This window comes from Amblyomma maculatum, chromosome 4 (assembly GCF_055883805.1).
Source record: "Amblyomma maculatum isolate TAMU_Amacu chromosome 4, ASM5588380v1, whole genome shotgun sequence".
Classification (NCBI taxonomy): Eukaryota; Metazoa; Arthropoda; class Arachnida; order Ixodida; family Ixodidae; genus Amblyomma; species Amblyomma maculatum.
In genome coordinates, this window is record NC_139347.1 from 50,205,509 (window position 1) to 50,226,150 (window position 20,642).

Genomic DNA, 20,642 nt, shown 5'->3' on the forward strand with positions numbered 1-20,642 from the left:
CGATCGCGCTTATTTCGCATGCTAGCAAGGTGATGTTGAAAATCCTCCAAGGTAGGCTGCAGCAGTATGTGGATCGGGAGCTTCCGGACGTGCAAGCTGGGTTTCGCAAGGGCAGAGGAACTAGAGACCAAATTGCCAACCTTCGCTGGATCATGGAAAAAGCAAGAGAGTTCCAAAAACCCATCTACTTCTGCTTTATTGATCATGCGAAAGCGTTTGACTGCGTAGATCACAGCAGATTGTGGCAAGCTCTCCAAGAGATGGGAGTTCCAATTCACCTTATCTGTCTCCTCAGGAACCTGTATGAAGGGCAAGAGGCCACAGTCAGAACTGGGCATGGTCTTAGTGATTGGTTTACGATTGAGAAAGGAGTGAGGCAAGGCTGCATACTGTCGCCCTGCCTATTTAACCTATATGCAGAGAGCATCATGAGGAAGGCTGGTCTGGACCAGTCTTCAGCTGGAGTCAAGATTGCTGGAAAACGTATCAACAACCTTAGATATGCGGATGATACCACTTTAATGGCAGAAAGTGAAGAGACTTCTGATGCATGTACAAGAAGAGAGTGAGAAGTTTGGGCTTAAACTGAGCATTAAAAAGACAAAGATCATGGCGTCTTGCCCTATCAAGTCCTGGAGCATCAATGGACAAGAAGTGGAAGCTGTGACAGATTTTCTCTTCTTGGGCTTCAAGATTACCTCGGAAGGAGACTGCAGCCATGAAATTAGGAGACGCCTGCTTCTGGGAAAGAGAGCAATGGTTAGCTTTGACCGCCTAGTAAAGAGCAGAGACATTAGTCTGCCAACCAAGATCCGTATAACTCGTGCTATGGTCTTTCCAGTTGTGATGTATGGATGCGAGAGTTGGACTGTGAAAAAGGCTGACCGCCAAAGAATTGACGCGTTTGAATTGTGGTGCTGGCAAAGACTCTTGAGAGTTCCTTGGACTGCCAGAAGATCAAATCAGTCGATATTGTCGACCATAAACCCTGACTGCTCATTGGAGGGTCAAATTCTAAAGTTAAAGCTCAGCTACTTTGGTCATCTGATGAGAAGAGAGGAGTCGCTGGAGAAAGATTTGATGTTGGGAAAGGTTGAGGGTCGCCGAAGAAGGGGTAGGCAGCGAACGCGATGGTTAGATGGCATCCTCGAGGCACTGCAGATGAAGTTATGTGATGTTAGGAAGATAGTGAGAGACCGGAAAGCGTGGCGTGACATGGTCCATAGGGTCACGAAGAGTCGGACACGACTGAACGACTGAACTGAACTGAACTGCAATTAGAAATGAGAAGATAGTAACGGCCACACCGTGTTGGAAATATGTAGTAGGTGGCTACTCATGGAATCTATACAGACTGCAAATAGGCATCGATAAGAATATGAAACATTTTATAAATTTAAAAGAAGATTGTAGGGACACTATATTTTTTAATTTATGAAATATTTCTACTGCCATATTATTTCCAACCCTAAACTAATCAAGATTACGACAACTTAGTAAGGTTTTTGTTGCTGTAAAAATGTAAATATATTTTCCACTGGGTTTACGAGGGCCCAGATCTAGGAATCAAATTTTCAGACATTGATAAACTATCAAATTTTAGTGCCAATGACCTCGACATGGAAAGCTACGAACAGGTGCATGAGTATTCATGATCAGTGATGCTAATGATGGTTGAAATAATGTAAGAGGAGGCTGAGACATCACGATGTTTACAAACAGAAGCTGAAAATCTTTATTACAGCTGCAAATTTCGTTTCACTCCATGTGTATGAAGCTCCTTCATCCTAGTGTATATTTAGGAAATATGCCTTATTTGGGACAGTGTCCTTCACCACTGCCACCACATGCACAAGCATGCATTAAGCCTCACCAGAAGCAGTTTCTGTGCCCAGTGCTATGACGAAGTATGGTATTTGGCTTTTACAACTACTAAGTGCAAGAAACGCAAACTAATTCAAACAATTAATTTGATTTAATGCTTCTCTTTTGCCAAAAATGTAATACAAATTTTTTCATAGCACATGATACAGTTAAATCTCGTTACTACTAACACCACATTAAGGGAGTATTAGGCACCTAATTTTTTAGTCCGTGTTTTATCCTTTGTAATGATGCGTAAGGTATTGTTGTCCATGGATCACCACGTGATATCTGCCTACAACTGCTGGATAATATATAATCAAATTTATTTTCTCACTTGTTCCAGTTTTAACAACCGAGCGATGGCTGTAATGTCAAAGTCAAGTCTAGGTCATGTAACGAATGAGAAAAAATAATAATGATAACAATCATTCCTGTGTCATTTGAATCCACTAGCTAAAGCCAGCCTGCCTGAAGAACAGGAATCATAAGTAAAGAGTCAGCGAATACATCGCTGTTTTTTCATGCCGTGCGTGACCTGGACTTGATTGAGACGTCACAGCAATCTCTCGGCTGCTGAGAACGCGGCTGGCGGGGAAAGAAAATTAAATTAAAAATTATCTAGCAGTCTTAGGCGGAAATCGCATGGTGATCCGTATATAGGAACATCTTACACATCATTAACAAGAAGAAAAATGGCAATAAAATTTGGTGTCTACACTCCTTTAACGAATTTTTCAAATTAATTAATTTAAAAAATCCCCAACTGATTTTCAGTTATTTGCAATGAAAAAAACATCATTTCAAAACTAGAAATTTCAATACAGCGCATACTTCAGAACGACATAGTACGTAATTAATTTTTTCTTCTATAATCAGAGAACATTCACACCTCTTGTTGCAACTCTCATGAGAAACAAAAACCGCCATTTGCGTGTGTATGCCCCGTGGGATATAGCTACCATCACCACAACATTTAGTGCCAACTCTTAGCGCCATCACAAAGCTGCAGATTAATATGCAGTAGCCAGCAGCCCTAGCTGCTCGCTTTTTCTCTCTCGTGCTATGTGTCATTCGCCAGTTGGTCGTTCTTGCCATTCATGCTTGCGGGCAGGTATTCTTTGTTGTGAATGATCTTATTGCAAAGTTCATGCGAGATCCGATGATGAATGCAGCCAGCAATGGCACCAAGAAGCTAATGCAGTTTTGGCTGTCGGAAAAAACATATCAGTCTCTGCAGACAGCATGGCATTGGCCTGTCGACCGTCACGATCATTTTGAAAGACCGACAATATTCTCAAACTTCACTGAGCACTGCAAAGAGGTCATGTCGAACTCTGATGTTTTACTGCACTAGAACAAAGGCAGCACATTCATCACTCGGTGCAATGATGTACCCAATCAGGTGTTGCACAAAGTGAAAGATGCCGAGTTTTTAATCGGTTGTGTGTGCTGCACAAGACGGAAGAAAATAACTGATTTCTTCAAATAAAGCAGCTTTGAAGTTAGTGCAACATTTTTCCTTGAGATTTTTCTTGTTTGCACACGTGTCTATTGCCAAGATATGTATGTCATTTCCATACCTAGGTTTGACCACTGGCTTATAACCACAAGTTTTTCGTTACAGCGATATTTCAAAATTCTTTGCACACGTGTCTGTTGCCAAGATATGTACGCCATTTTCATACCTAGGTTTGACCACTGGTTTATAACCACAAGTTTTTCGTTACAGCGATATTTCAAAATAACAAACCATTTTTGGTGGTCCCGCATGATTCGTTATATCGAGATTTGACTGTATGTGTATTGCGACTGTATGCATACAGCTGAGAAGCAGTAAAATATAAACAAGCACAGCATGGGAGATGCCAGCGTCAGTCCTTTTCAAGGCCATGTTTTACGAATTCACTACCAGAAAAACCGAATGCTACACCTTGCACCACATGCCGTTCCAAGTAGCCCAGCAGCCCAAAAGTGGGTGTTGCACTACCTGGAAGGCTGCAGGTGTGTTAAAATGGTGCAGAATGCTTTTCAGGCAGATGAAATACTACCACACGCACCCATTTCCCCTTGTTGCCACACAAACGAGCAAATAGGACAAGCAGACAAAAGGGCCTGCCTGCATATGAGAGTTTAGCAGATATGTTCTGTGTACCGCACAACACATATCAAGCCCTTGAAAGCATGGTCACATAGCAATGACGCCCCCTCCACTTTGAGCAAATGAATTTTCTCGATGACCCTCATGCTAAAAACCACCTGAGCATGCCGTAGAACCTCGGTGATATGAATCTCACGGCGTCCCGAAAAAATTCGTATCATCCGAACATTGGCATCATCAAAACGAACGAAAATAAGTATGCAGAAGCATTGGAAAGGCAGTCGCGCATATCTGTTTACGTCCGAGAAGGTTTATTACGTCGCACGGTCACAGCTCGCCACACAGCGCGACAGGCGATCGCGACATCGGCGACGCGCGGGCCTCGTGCTACCGCGGACTTCTCGCGGCCCATGCAGTACGACAAGAGATGGTGAGACTGCTCTCGTGGCGTACAGCGTGACTAGCAGTCGCGAAGTCTATGATGTGCAGCCAGTGCGCGGCCGCCGCCGCCTGCGCCGCCGAGACGCGCGCCGCTGCAAACCTTTTGCGGCGTGGAAAACGATCGCGATGCCGCCGATGCGCGGTCCGCCCACCTCCGCGTACTTCTAGCTGCACGTACAGCATGACTCCGCCCACCTCCGCGTACTTCTCGCTGCACGTACAGCATGACTGGATATGACGACATGCGGGCCGCGCGGTACCGCAAACTGCTCGCGGATCGCGATCGCGGAGCCAGCAATGTCCGGTCCGTGCGTACCCGCCGCGTACGCCGCCGCCAGCTACGACGGTTGCAACGTCTGCTGTTTGTGGGCCACGCATCGCTGAAAGCTTTTCGCGGCGTGAGCCTGACAGAAAATCGCGACGTCGGCGAGGTGCGGACCATGCGTCACCGCAAACTGCTCGTGATGCGTACATACAGCGCGGCTGGCGATCGCGGAGTCAACGATATGCGGGCAGTGCGTAGTGCTCAAGGTTGCGGTCGCAGTTCGCGCGTTCGTTTCATCCATAGTAGCGCGGGAGAGTGTTCGGATCATCCGAAATTTTGCACATTGTGCACAATGCACTGTGGCAGGGGAATTTCGTGAATTCGTATCATCCCGAAATTCTTATCAACCGGATTCGTAACATCGAGATTTAACTGTACTAGGACTCTACACATCAACACTTGGGTACACACCAGAAAGAAAGATTAAGCACTTGCCTTGGGCTCCACTATTTTGATGACCACTTTTTGATGTTGTACATTACGGCTGTCCACCGAGACCTGAACAACCAGCTGGTCAAACTGGTGCAATGTCACATCTCCAAATGACTGTGTGCATGCCTGCAAGCAGAACGCAAAATATCCTCAGGGTTGAGCTGGGTCTTACACTTTGTGATCAATAGCTAGAGATACCTAACATAGTTTAGGCATATTTAGGCCTGTGTGCTTCTCTCTGCTTCATTTCTTGTGCAATTTTTAAGCTTAATGATTGTCAAGTTTAATCTGAAAACAAAACTGGCACTCACCTCTTCATCATATTTCCAGCCTTCTTCCTTCAGGAACAAAGTTGTTTCTAAGCCAAAACGAGGCATTAAAACTTGCACCGCATTCTCACGCACAAAGAGCACATAACCTTCCTCATCCACAACTTTGTCTTGGAAGAAAGCCTGCAAAAAAAGAGATAAGAAAATAACCAGGGAAATGAAATTCAGCCTGGGCCCTAAAGCACTACAGAAGGAAACAGTTCAGAATGAAGATTCTGGATAGAATTGAATTTCCAACGAACGACTCAAGTGCATGATATGCAAGTCAGAATCTGTAGAGCATGTCTGTGAGACTTTGGGTTAGGAAATTACCTGGGTGTAAAGGGCTACAGATGCTCGACCAGCGTACTGTGCCATGTTGTGGCGGTAGTTGAGATTATTGCACAGCTCCTGCACATCGAACGGAGAGAAATACAAAAAACAACCGACTCCCACTCGTCAAGATGCTACGGCCTAAAACGGTAAAAGTTGGGCCATCCTCTTACCTGACACTTCTCCTTGTGCACGAGCTCTGGGTATGTGCCTTCTGCCCCGACACAAACTGCGAGCAGACGATGTACCATCAGGTCTGCATACCTGACAAAAAAGCTCAAATTCAGGAAAGGAGCCATCAGGTGTGATCAAGAGGGCCCACCTAAATAATCCCTCTCCAATGTACCCCATACTGACACCTCTCTGATCAAATTCAGGAAAGGAGCCATCAGGTGTGATCAAGAGGGCCCACCTAAATAATCCCTCTCCAATGTACCCCACACTGACACCTGCCTAATCTGACCCCCTTAGGCATAAGTAAAATTTTTTATCCTCACAAGAGGCCCTCCATGACAACACACCAGACTGCTCCGAATAAGCATCCAGAGCAGGATGTTAAAAGAACATCAGGGACACACTGAAGTTTTCAATACACACTATTCAGCAATGGAGGCATATTTCATTGCTGAAGGTGTTATGACAGACACAACTGCAAATTTCGAGGACGAAGCATGCATCAAGTGCCCCGACATTATGGATCCAGGCTAACCACTTTATGTTCACTCATGATATGGACAAAGAAGGAAGCATTTCTTCACTTCGGGATCTACTGTGTGCAATCTTTTGGCATGCAGATTCCTGTGGCTTGACATGTCACGAATTTCCCTTCATCCATTATGTTAACCTAAAATAAGCATCAACACAACTGTGTAAGGCCCTCCTACTAGGTTTTACTAACATATATTATGGTGAGGCTACCCAAAAAAAAAAAAAAATAATGTGCCTCTGCCCATGCCACTAGGTATAATGGGCTTAAAGGTTTTACTAACAGCATAAATGTTAAGAGTAATCCTTGGTGTCCCTTTAACAGAATATGTGGAGCCAAGCAGTAAGGCAACTTATGTAAAAAAATTCTGCAGTCAGTTATTGCAAAATGCTAAGTTAATTTGAACCTGTGGCTATTGTTACAATGAAAGAGCTAAATGCCCGTACAACGGGCTCAGCTGAAGATTAATGCACCTAAAGTTATTTGATGGAGGCGCAACACACCTGAGCACGCTTGTGTTAATATACTATAAATAATGTTTTCAGAAGCAAGCCACTACCAGTAGAACACAAACTGCAGTTTGATGCGACTCAGAAACACTATGGCGTATCACTTCGTACGTGAGGCAAGGTGTGAATGCAACATTAATAGCATTTATCTCAATGTTCCTATCAGCTCAGCCCAGCCCACGTCAAAGTTTCTCTAAATAAGAAAAAAAAAAAAAGAAAGGAAAATTGGCTGGAAACAACTTTTTTCAGTTCTGCACTTCTATAACTGATAAATGAGAATGGTTTCAACATTTGCAATAGGTAAACAAGAACACAGCAGAATCACTGAAGACTACCCCTTTGTACGGGTTTCAGAACTGCTACAGAACTGTTTGAGTTACAGAACTCAGACAAGTATACTGTGCCTAAATAAATGCACCTCAATATAGCAATTATCATAAATATTTACATTTTTTATACCCACCCCATGTATATGACATTTTAGCATATGGAACATCAAGTACATCCATTGCCATAAGTTCATGAAGCATGATTTCACCCCCCCCCCCCCCCCCTTTTTTTTTCTTTAATCGGGAATTTGTTCCACATTCAGGCTACATACTTCAAACTTCAAGAGGCAAGAAAAACTGAGTTATTGAATGGCTCCCAAAAGACTGCCAAGAACTGCTTCTACAACAATAAATATATCTGGTGAAGAATAGGCTACATGAAGTCACCCAGTTCTCAGATGGGAACAGTGCAGCAATGACTATTTTTCAGTTTCCATTGGCACTTTACTCTAAGCATACTGTTGGGAGCATCGAAGCAGAACTGATACAGGAGCATAAGGGTGTACTGCACCATTCACAGTGCGATGCGATGGAGCTGCAACTATGTCTCACTAATCATAGGTGTAGCACTGTCGCGTGTGAGGAGGCTTCACCGCATAAGCAGCAAACAGCACGTAATGAGCAAGCAGTTCCGGTGCAAGGAAAGAACAGCACCACGCAGCTGCAAGCGAAGAAAATGGCGCCAAGAGGGCGAGAAAAGAAAGCAGGGGCTGGAGTGAAAGAACATAAGTGGCCTGCCAATCAGCACCTGAAACTGTGCAGAGCGGGGTTAGGTTGGCTGGCTGATGGAGCTGGTCGTACTGCCATCACACCAGGCTGATGCAAAGCTCAAAAAAACAAAACTAAGCTGTTAGACTCCACAGGGCTGTTTACACCCTCATGCCTGCATGGCACATGCGTCAGGGGTGCGAGAACAACTCTGCTGCATGGAACTCAGGTTCTGCATAGAGTTATTATTGATTGATTGATTGATTGATTGATTGATTGATTGATTGATTGATTGGTTGATTGATTGATTGATTGATACCTCAAATGCCCCCTGTTGGTGTATTACATGAGGGGTGGGTCGTTACAGCATATCGAAGATTTTCTGAACGAATGCCCTAAAGCGGGCTGCATTAGTGCGGTGAACTGCGTCGGCAGGAAGGCGATTCCAGTCCTTGGCTGTCTGGGAAAGAAGTGTTAAGGTGCACTGTGTGGATGGTGGCTAAACGGATTTGACGTGATTAATGTGACTAGAAATGTGGTTAGCTTCAATGATCTATTTCCATGCCAGTTTTACCTGGACATGGCCCGGCATCGGAATTAAGCAGTATGAGACCTGCAGCGTCAGATGCCATTGACTTGAATGGGGATTGGCCAGGATTAATCTGGTAGTTTGAAACATATGAATATTCTGAATTAATGAGGCTAGAATTGGTAAGCTTTTACTGCATATATTCATTCCAGGCCCCTTGCAGAGACAGTGCTACAATAATGTTTTTTTCACTAATATTGTGTTCCATAAACTGAAAACTGCAGGTGTACCTCCCTCCTTTACTGTTCAACACAAATCCAGTAGCCGCAAAGCAAACATACATTAAAGGCCAGATAACGTCTCATTACATAAAGACATGGCAATGGATCCATGATGCAGGAATGGGATCTAATGGCACAAAAGACAAAAACTCCTCGTCTTTGTTTTTCAAAGCTAGTGGCAGCAAAATGAATCACCGGGCAGGCAATAACAATGATTGTGCATGCTATAAGCACCACCCACACATCGCAAAAGATGTCAGCCCCATAGAAAGGCATGACAACAAGATTGCAAGAATTGTTGTCTCTTCATCCCCAAGGTGGTAGCACTGCCACAAACCAATGATGCTGCCCTGTCACCCCACGGGGTTGCCATTTCCGCAAAATCCTCCCTCCACACCTCACAAAAGCAACTAGCCGCTTAGCAACCCCCAATGGCCAATGTTCTGCAGCACCTGCGGATGGGTGACGTGAAGTGTGTGTAGTATGGCAGGGCGAGGCCGTAGTGAAAGAAGTCCTCGAGAGAGACACAGCCACTGCAGAAGTAGAGAGCCCGCGCCATGCACCGGGTGGCCACCATGCGCAACATCACGTTGAAGTAGGGACACTCTGGCAACACTGCCTTGTCCAATGACTGGGCTAAGTGGAGTCCACTGTCCACTTTCAGGTCGAAGCCCTGGAGCACAAAAAGAGGGACGGCATCCTTCAGCTTGCGCCCTGCTCAATTCAACTAAATAACTAGAACGGCCTTGGCATGAATAAAAGCCGCAATGCTCTTTTCAAGCAAATGACATCATAATAGAGATGTCTCTCATTGTCTTAGTGGTGACCGACAGCATTTGCAACAACTAAAACATTTTTCACAGCCCATTTGGCTTAGATTTGACATTAATGATCTCTTTGATTTGCCAAGCTCTGAACAGTCCCTGGGCAGCTCGGACTGTGTCCAGGCCAAAAGAAATATTACAAGTTATGTACTACATGGGCAGCAGAACTCTTTGATATATTACCACTTGCAACACTTCCCATAGGGCCCATGCATAAAAAAAAAAAAGGCGGTTTTGATTGGCTAAAATTCGGCTGTGGCAGCGCCTGCGACCACTAAGAGAAATTGTGTCTTAATTGCAAACTTTCAGATTGTTAATAAATGCGCAAGCACCAGGAAAATATAATATGTTCAAGATTGCCAGCAGCACAAATTCCTAAAAGCAGCTGCAGAGGTAATTAAGGCGAAAAAGAAGAAACGAAAATGTGTGATTTCCAGAAGGCAATGATGGCAATAACAGAAAGCTTCTATTGACCGCTTCTAGATGGCGCGACAATTCACAGGCATCAGGAAAATGCGTACTAAAACCAGTCACATTTTGATGCGGAGTTTCCCAACTGGTATGATCTAAAAGCACTGATTGTAAACTCCAGGCTGCCTAGAGTAGTCCTAGATATGACGAGTTTGGTATACTCACAGCAGAATTTCCCAAAAACTAGACCGTTATGTCTACCTGATGTGATATTATCCTATCAAGTACATTCTGTGAAAAAATTTCTCACCAAGAGCATGTGCCCTTTTATAATCAATCAAGAGAAAACTTGAAAACAATGCTCTGCTCTCCGCAGACCATTCGTCACTATATAACACTGCGCTAAAGCAGACAATAAACAAAAACGAGCGTGAATCTAATGCAGCTGTACTGATTGTAGAACAACGTTAAGCATTTCTGTAGCCACCCACCGTGACAATCAACCCTTATTTCGAAAAGCAATTTGAGCAGCAAGGTGTATTTAAACTATAACTTTGTCTCAATACATCCGCAAGCAGCGCACACCCTGTCGTTATCTACCTTTTGTCCAATCCATTCCGACATAGGAGCAGCTGAGGAGAGCTGGGGGCTACCCAGTGGTCAAAAAGAAATCCATTTAGGAATAGTGAGACTGGTGGACTGAGCTATCCTGGCAAGTTGAAAAGGGGAGAAGGGTAACTGGAAGTTCCAAACACTCTGGACGACAAATCGAAGAGATCACAAAATGACGAAAGATGGTTTTAGAGTCCAGCTGCAGTAGTTCCCTACAGTCGTCAGCGGCACAAGTTCTGTGTATTAATGACGAACACACTGCTCACTTTCCTGCTAGCTAGTCATGGCATGACCTCAGTGGACATGAAGGGCCAACTAAGAAAAAAAGAAAGTTCCCATATATCATCCGTAGAACTTCTTATGTTGGCTGTCATTGAGCCGACATAGGGGAGTGGTAATACTATCTCAAAACAATAGGAGCAAGGCACAAATGACATGAAAAACTGTTTGCTTCAGATGCATACTAGCTTCTGGTCAACACAGATATAGGTAAATGCACAGTATTGATCCCATTGACTGACTTTTTTCATTGGTCAAGAAATTATTAGTCAAAAATTTAGTTGTCGTTATGCCTTGGATTTCATACCAGGATATGTTCTTCTTACTTTTCTGAATTAATCTTCCTTGAGCGGTTTACAGAATGCTTTGAAGAGGCAGTGACTTGCCTTAGACAGGCCAGCCTTCACAAGAGGCTCCAAGTTTGCCGGGGCAGGTGAGGGATGTCGCCTGAGCAAGGCACACTCCGAGAACTCCTGGAAGATGTGCTTGGCCACCGAGCCATTGGCAAGCAACATGAATTCCTCCACCATCGAATTTGTCTCCCTGGAAGTTTAAGCACAAGCTGGCTTTTTTCATCACACCTCCACAGAAAATGAAAAGAATGATTACAACAAGGGGCAGACAACTCACAAACACAAAACAGCCTCATCAACTTCAGAATCACCAACTTAATACTTGTGTTCTGACACACTGTTGTAGGAAGTGATGCTAGCACACAATACATATTGGCCAGAATATTAGTGAACGGGAATCATAACGCTTTTTAAGCACCTGTCGTACATTTTAGCTGAAATCTAATAATTGCTCTTTATTTTAATTCATTTCGTGCTGCTATGAATATAAAATATGAGTTTAAGGGCGGTAACATTGTTCACCAAGGCTACACCGAATGCTACACCGAATGTCATGGTTCTTGAAAATTTCGAAACATAGCCTGCTGCTCGAGATGAGTATGATGAGGGCAGAACTCAAGCATCTGGCAGGAATTTTAGATTTTCGAATTTTCGAAGGGTTCAACACCCATCCCATCATCTCCAAAAGTTACTTTCAGTGCAATTCACATAACACTTTCCTACTTTACTGTGACACATGTGACATCAGACTTTTTCAGCCAATCCGGATTTTATCCTCACACCAACACTGGTGGCTAGCACCGCTGGGTTCTCAGCTGAACCTTAATGATGTAATGTTAAATATGGTTAGTATGCGTTCGCAGCTATACTAGCAATAACAGTACTATAATGGGTGCCAACTGGCCAGTTACAAAGCTGCAAAGTCAACCTTGTAGTGTAAAAGAAACTGTAAGCATGTTGCATGTGCATTAATGAATGCTTGCCAACACGAAGCTCTGGAACTAACAGCAGATTAGCTAATAGTAAATGCCACACTGCTAGGAAGATGCGAAAAACCATGCCCCTCCAGTGAAACCTACCTATTCTCTTTTATTCGCTGACTATACCTACACCTACAAAGCATGGCTAACAACAGCTACAGTTGGAGACAAACAGGAAATAAAGGTAGGACTCGTCATCAATCACTTACTAAAATTGAGAGCCAGATATGCTAGCATATACAATTTTGAGTGCCCTCAACTAAAATTCGCCTTTCATTCCTGTGCGAGAATACCAAGCTAAATTGCTATGGTTAGCAAGCAACAGCAAAGGTCACTCACAGCATTTGTTTTGTCTGGACATCGATGGGGTCGTGCGTCTCGGAATCCACATGGAACCTGACCTCAGTTGAGGCAAGTGTAAGGGCTCTGGAAGAAATGCACTACTCTTGAACGCATGCATTCAAGTGGGTTTTGTGTAAAAACACATCAGCACACGCCCTACATTTACCTAGTTATAACCAGGGACATATGTTTGCAGTAAAAAAGTGAGAAGGCAAAATTCATATGTAAGGAAGAGTAAAGTTTATATTAATACTAGAGGTGCAGATAACCTCTATAAAAATCCTTTTTTTAGAAGGTGGTCCAACATGTAATTCTGTAGAGCCTTAACTATACGACTATGAGCAGGAGACTACTTGCACCGCTGTGATTGTAAAATTGATTTGAGTAAAGTGTACAGGAAGCAGGTGAAGTAAGAGTTGTCATACAGTGATGACGGTGAGTCGCACACGCAAAGTCAAGAGCTGTCGGCAGAAGTGGCACTACAGGGCCTCATACATACTCTGGATCGCACCCTTGCAAATGATTATGATTCGGAGCATTCTGGGTTTACATGATGTTTTCCACCAGTCGTACAAAGGAGGCCATGCATAACTTTTCCTTGTATATACGCAGTTTAAACACATTACTCCTAGGGAGGATTCGCTGAGTCTTCGCCATTCCGTTATAAAATATGGGACATCACATAATTGAGGCTCCACTGTATCATGAATATTGTAGAAAAATGAAAGAAAAACAACAAGATAACAAGAAACAAAAGGTGTGATATGCTATAGTTAAGCCATCTACTTGTGCTTTACTCTAGTTCCTGTTATCGCAAAGGTCTAGAAATATGAAACTGCCTTGAATACAGCAGTGTGCGACTGCTAAAACTTTGTCACCCAGATGAGATGATGGAAAGAGCTTCTGAATCCATTTATAGTGCTAGTGAAGATTGGTCTCAAGAAAAATGCAGTAGGAGGTAAGATAGATTTTGATGGGAAAGAAAGATTTGGAAATATGTTGGAATAACATGGCCGTTACCGACATTGAACAAGGCTTATCGAAGATCAAAGAGAGAGCGGAAGTCCACAAAAAAAAAATTTCCAATTTCACAGCACTGCCATGTATCTGCAAGCATGGTTACATACCTGCAACGTCTGCAGGTGGCTACACAAACAAGTGTACGATACAATGCAGCAGAATATTACTCACCCATTCGCAATCCGCTTTGCCTTGAGCAGCTTGGCAAGTTTGTTCAAGCCTCGCAACCCTAGTGTCAGGTCATCGCTCTTAGTTTTGTCATCGATGCGGGCTTGGGCCTCAGCATAGGTAAGTGCCGCCTGGTTTTGGGAATTGAATAACCCATCATTGTGGCATGCAGGGCCACAATGCCTCAACAACAAATTACAAGAAGTAGAGCGAAAGACTTGACAAAATTCAATCGGAGCACCCTTGCACTGCACCTAAACAAAGCGTCGTTTCAGATGTTCGAACCATTCGACCAGTTTGAATTCCACTGCGGTACACCACATTTATCTTCCGCAAGTGTAACAAAAGCCAATGCACTGCTTTTACAGCATGCAGTTGTACTAGGAGTGGCGGTATACTCCTAAGAGGGAGAACACATGCTTACTGGAATCAGGACACAAAGCTTAGAAGGGACTACTTTCACAACAAGTACCCAGTCCAGCCACTTCGTTCGAACTGAAGTGCCTACGACAGCTTTTCACAGGGTACAAGTCAGCGTGACACAACCAACATAAAAATTGCAAAGTACTGAGTGGTGGCTAACAAGACAGGCCACTCAAAAAGAGCAGCACTGTCAAAAAAAAAATCCCATCATGCTACTACCACCGGTGCCAGCATAAGGAATCAGGCAGGGCACACTGGAGCACACAGACATTCTGGATATGACCAGCCAGATTTTAAAAATTTAGTAACATGCGAGAAGAAAATTCAACCCAATTTCTTTTTGGATGACACTAACACAAAATTATAAGCTTTTAGACATGACGACTAAATTGAATAAAACATGAAACATGGCATCTATATAATGACAAATGGTTAAAGTAAAGTACTGCGTGACCAGCAGCTCCTGGCTGTGAAACAAATAAACCGCTCCCCTAGTCGAGGCAAACCTCGTCGAAAACTTGTGTATTCTACGAAAGAATACCGAGCACCATCTCGTGCAAATGCTGGCTCACTCTGGATTTTATGATGGACTTGTGGAAGTTGGTAGAGGCCACTTCCCCTTCTGGTGTCATCTCCCAAACTACAGAAAAGGCCAGCCTGAGGAAAAAAAAAGCAAAAGCAATAGTCATTTCTCCCGTTCAGATGAATTAACTGAGGTTTACTAAATAACAGGCAGAGAGCAGTGCTGGCACATTTGTAAAACAGGCTTTTCACAACATTTAATCATTAACAAAGAGGACATGGCAGTTTGCTCAGTTTCCTACTTCACACAACAGACATCTAATCAACCCATATTTACTTCTTCCTGAAGCCAGTGAAGACCTGCACATGTTTCCACTAGTACACTATGTTGAGACCTCTGCCTACTTTCCTGTGAAAAAGAGTGCTGGCTACGTCGATAAGTAAGCAAACATTTTCCAAATAATGCACACGAGAACACTGCGCTACCCTCAGTGGCATACATGGGTGTAAAAAAGAATGTACTGCTAAAATGGTGCACTTTGGTAGTACTAGTAGTAAAGTACAAAACAAGCGTACAAGGTGCAATCAATAATCTATTCTATATAATATTGGCAATGAGAATGTACCACCATGCAACAACTGAGAGCTTTTTCTCAATAATGCGATCAGCACAACAGGTGGGGCACAAAGCAACGGTTGAGCCGCTATTGAAAGGTTTGGTAAGTGCACTCGGGAAAAGAGCTGCTAGCTGCTCGCCACTCTACACTGCTGTCCCACCGTGAACACGGGTCATATTTTATGGTTACCTTTGCAAAGTTGCGTATTTTGAGACTTGCTTTGTAAATGCAGTAGCTGATGTAAATCTCTGCTCAATTGTGAGTGGTTCACTGTATAAATGCACCCAATGAGCTGCACTGACCAGTAGTGCCATCTGCTGGGAAGCAACAAAACTAGTAACTCGAGAAGTAGTGGTGTGATTAATCGCTCGGGAAGGTAATCTGGCATGACAAGAGGTTGTACCACCTGGTGATTTGAAGCAAGGGCACACAAGTTATGTTACTAATGATTAAGCAGTAAACATGCCGGGTAGAGTCATTATGCTGGTGTTCTTACAGCCTGGTTCATTCATACAAGATGGTGACATTAATCCATAAGGCTTCCTGAATTTGCTTTCTCAAGAGCCAGACTTGCAGATAATGATGGTTTTCCATTATTTTACTGCATATATGGCAGGAAAGTACTGATTCAAAATGCCCTGCTAAAGTAAAACCTTGTTAATTATACTCCTATTAATTTAGATATTATTAGGATACTAATTCAAGTTGCCAGTGTAGTCCGGGCCAATGCTCACGCTAGATTTAAGTGCTGGACACTCACAAATTCAAATGCTACTAATCTCACAGCAATTAATTTGAATGGACTCATAAAGAGAGGTAGTGTCTAATGTAGACCTGGACGACAAGTGATTATCAAAATAATTACTCAACCTTTACTGCATGCTTCTGTCCCTAAGATTAGTTAAGCCAGTTAGTTTTGACCTCCCCTTTACTGAGACTCACGCATGCCTGCGTCAGTCTTCACAAATGAACGGCTACAAACTACCCATCGGTCAGGCGGCCGCCGAGCTCAGGTATGCGCTGTTTGCAAGCAAAGTGGCACTGTTACACATTTCCTTCGCTTCCGTCCGCGTGGCTCTACCAATCCATTGACACGACACGCTCGTCATGTGCTGCTCTTTTTGCGGAGGGTTCCGCACATGCAACACGAGGAAAGGGTTTTGGAGCTGCTCTGCTTCAACACTCCCAACACCGTACATACACATAATAAAGCAATTACAGAAATGCAAAAAGTGACTATTTCTTGTCACCCTCGTCTCTAAACCAGGTAAGCATTGCCAACTGCTTCAACAATGCATTTAATGCGATGCAGGTTGTTCTTGTCAGTCTTTTGGGGATCGTTTGACAATTTGAACTTCAGATAATTATGCCATTTTTCAGATGTGCAAGTTAACAAGTTTTTACTGTGTACGAAGGAATCCACACAATGTCCTGTATGTGCGAGATTTGAGTAAAATGAACCAATGATAAAAAAATAATTACTTCACATGATGCCCAGGATAAATGTGCAGTTTTAGTGTACATATTTTGATGCACCAAGCTCATCATCGTCAACCAAAAAAGAAAACAAATTAATCATACCAAAGCTTATATACTATCTTGGAGCAAGAGCTATGAGCCTTCCCTCAGAGCTTACCTTTCCTCTCCTCCCCGCAAGGAACACAGGTCAGAGCTCAACAAATCAGGTACCATGTCTATCCTCTGCAAAGACCAAAAACATGGCACTAAGCAAAACAGGCAACCCGTCAGTAGGCCCAGTTTGCATTCATGCACAAGTACAGCTAACCTGATCCACCAGGTAGACAGTGGTGCCCCTATTGGCTGCTTCCTGGTCCAAGGCTGTTCCCGGCCGCACAAAATGGGAGACATCCGCAATATGGACTCCAACCTAAAAGACACATTCACTACACCTCGTCACAAAAAAAGCACACTCTAAGCAAGAAAGAAAATTTACACACTAAGCAAAAGAATGTGACCCTCACGCAGGCAAGTAACCTTATGACAGGCAGGCAAACATACGTTGATGCAGTGCTGCTAAACAGTTCTTGGATACATCTACCACTCACTACTCATACTACTGAAAGATGAGCAATGACATGAAATTACCATTCATTAAATACAGTGAAAGCTCGTTAATTCGAATTTTTGAATAATTCAAACTACACTACTTAATTCAACCAAGTTCCAGAAATCTGTGTACAAAAAAGCTAGTTAATTCGAATGCGAGTCGGTTCCGCTACGGATAATTCGAACTATGCACCACTGCGTCTGGGCGGCTTGCTGCACATCAAGTGGCAAAAAAAAAAAAAAAACACCTCCGCGAAACAGCGGAATATTTAAATGCTGCACATGTACAACACAGGGACAGAAGATGGAACCAGGTAAAACCATGGAAGAGTGGGTAAAACATACATGGTGCCATGACCAGCACGGCAGCCTGCAGCGTTGGAAAGAGGGGACGGCGGCCGCGGCAGCGACTGCCTGCTCTCCCGTGCAACCTCCGAAACTCGCAACTAAATACTTGTTAATTCCAGCCCTGCTAATTTGGAAATACGGATTAGTACTGTCGGCGCAGTCCCAGCCCACGCCTACGAAAGACTATGACTTCGGACGGGCACTACAGGTTAGACCTCTTTTATTTTTTTTTATTTTTTTTTCGACAGCCGTCCATCCTTCCACCCATCAGCCATCAACGGAAGCACGCGGTCAGCAGCTATCACGAAGCCGGCTTTTAGCATTAGCATGATTCACTTCAAAAGGCGTTTGCTGCTATTGCACATTCCAATGGTTTGAGTGGCAGTAGACGGCGCCTGCCCCAGTCGCTCATAGCATGATAATGTGAACATACTGAAAAGGAGGCTTGCACAACCAGACAAAAGCTGGCATAGTGCCAAGTTTACTCCACCCCCTCTGCTGGTGCCAACGTCAAAAGGTAAACACGCCATTATCGCTGCGCAGCATCTCGGTGCACTGCCAAGAAATGTGCTGTGGACCATGACAGCGCAAAACAGAGGGACGCGCTAACAACTGGCGCCTTCTTCTTTTTTTTTTTTTTTTTTTTTTTTCAAATTGGTACATTTACCACAATGCAAATGGTTCTTGACAGTTTTTTCGAGGCCGTTCGATAATTCAAACAGCGGAAAATTCAAACTTTTTTCCCGGTCCCGTAAAGTTCGAATTAATGAGCTTTTACAGTATATATTAATGGTTCTCAAACAATATGTGTCGCATCTTGCAAATGAAGTCCATGGCTATGGCTACAGTCATCGTACTGTTTACGAAAGAATGTGACTGAATTCCGCTCTAGTTACACTGAAGCAGTGTGCTGCTCTAAATGCCATCTGTGAGAGCAACATCAAACGGCTGACACTGTGCAGTTAGGGTGGAAGTTAGCAGGCCACCTCACCTCGTAGTTGCTGTTGGGCAGCTCCCTGCAGTGCAGGGCATCATCAATGTCAGTACAGCCGGGAGGGTCCACACTGCAGATACACAAGTGGCGAAGATCCTTGCGACCTTTTTCCTCCTGTTACAGAAAAGCAATGCAACCATCAGCTTTGCTCCATCACTTCCTGAAGGGACACTCATAACAGCTCCATCCAATTGAAATACACTACTGTTAAACACTCATAACAGCTCCATCCAATTGAAATACACTACTGTTAAAGTATGCTACTGTTAAAGGACATGATTATCAGGATAAAATCGGTTAAGATGAATTCTCGTATAAACAATGCAAGATCATTTTTGGTTGGTTGCTAACAGGAGCCAATGTAGAAAAAAATCTCTGTACTCATGGCAGCCTCTTTTCAATGTAGGAGAAACGCAAGACGCCCATGCACTGAGCAATGTGAGCGCATGTTAAAAATCCCACAGGAGGGGAGGTGTTGAAGTTAATAGAGAGTTATAGCAGAACGAATTTGCATTCCGCTCCTTTCAATGTTTCGAGTGGAACCCCAGCGGTGCATAGCACATAAACAGAGTTTTAGTTCAGCGGTTGCTCGCCTACTTAGGCGTAAGGCATTGGTCGCGCCACCTATCGGTCAGAGGTGAAGTTATAGCAAAAAAGTTATCAATCAAGACTTCATTTTTCATAGTAGAGCTGCTAAATAAAGCCATATATTGTAGTTTCACTACCTTATTCGATAGCAATGGGGCTGTAACCTTAAAGTGAGGTTGACAAGAGACCACAAGGCTTAGCGGGGCCCGCTCGCCGCGCCGCTCCAGGCTTCGTTTGGCTCGCGCAGGAGCGGGAATGAGGAGACGTTCCACTTGTGCGCTCCCATCTGAGCATTTCACGCATGCACAATAGTGCTCCCGATAGCTCGCTGACTGAGCGGAGCGGACGCAAAAACCCGCTCAGTTATAACTCTCTAATATGAAGACCCAGCACCACTTCATAGCTCATGGTGCTTTGTGACATTCGACCCCAAATAGCACGCCCTACAATGTCAAACATCTAGTTGTAGTACATGAAACTTTGCTCCTGCTTATGCAGCCCTTAACAGTCCAGCAGACTGGCAAAACCTAAAGAGCTGTGTTCATAGGTGAATACTAAAGGTGTGTGAATAGCAAAATTTTTTAATATGAGTTGAATGTGAATATTTGGGGGAAAAAATGTCTTTTAATATTGCATATGTAATCAGTGAAAAAAGAAAGAAAAATTAAACAACAGCAAACACTTATTTCAGAATTCACACGATATATTTGCAAATAAAATAAACTAGAATTGCACGTGCGTGTATACCCTACTGAAAAATTTAGTATAAATTTTATACATGACTCTGTATTCCATATACAAGAAGGATCTGCATGAAACTAAGTGGAGCTGTCATATTGCTGTTAAATACAGTAAAGAATCATTAATTCGGCCTTCAAGAAACTAAAAAAAAATGTCCAATTTAACTAAAATTTTTGATTATCAAATGGGACTGAAAAAACAGCCAAATGATAGATATCAGTATTTTAGATGAAACCAATGTAAGAATGACGTTTTTTTTTTCCCGGTTTCAATAAGTGCTTCACTTTGCGCACACTGTTGGGAAGGCCTTCTTCAAAATGGGGAAGGTTCGTTTCCCAAAACAGCCCCATCGCATTTCGAGGATGCTTCAATGCACAGCACACGCAGTCAAGCATTGCAGCGAAGCACGCAGTGCGTGGGAAACTGTAGTGAATAAGAAAATTTTCGGTGAGTTCGGTATTTTTCGAATATTCGAAAATTCCGAATAT

At 43.5% G+C, this 20,642-nt stretch overlaps 1 protein-coding gene across 1 annotated transcript in view; it reads right to left on the bottom strand.

Moving 5' to 3' along the window:
• Positions 1–20,642, bottom strand: part of Dis3 (exosome complex exonuclease RRP44-like protein Dis3) — a 54,945-nt gene that overhangs the window by 24,031 nt on the left and 10,272 nt on the right. Inside the window, exons 10-21 of the mRNA XM_084601364.1 lie at positions 18,823–18,939; positions 17,203–17,304; positions 17,053–17,117; positions 14,850–14,934; positions 13,858–13,985; positions 12,664–12,750; positions 11,378–11,534; positions 9,318–9,538; positions 5,977–6,067; positions 5,804–5,881; positions 5,474–5,614; positions 5,166–5,288 (exon numbers count right to left, since the gene is read on the bottom strand). Of these exons, the coding sequence (XP_084457490.1) occupies positions 5,166–5,288; positions 5,474–5,614; positions 5,804–5,881; positions 5,977–6,067; positions 9,318–9,538; positions 11,378–11,534; positions 12,664–12,750; positions 13,858–13,985; positions 14,850–14,934; positions 17,053–17,117; positions 17,203–17,304; positions 18,823–18,939 (1,395 nt within the window). The remainder of the gene's footprint in view (positions 1–5,165; positions 5,289–5,473; positions 5,615–5,803; positions 5,882–5,976; positions 6,068–9,317; positions 9,539–11,377; positions 11,535–12,663; positions 12,751–13,857; positions 13,986–14,849; positions 14,935–17,052; positions 17,118–17,202; positions 17,305–18,822; positions 18,940–20,642) is intronic.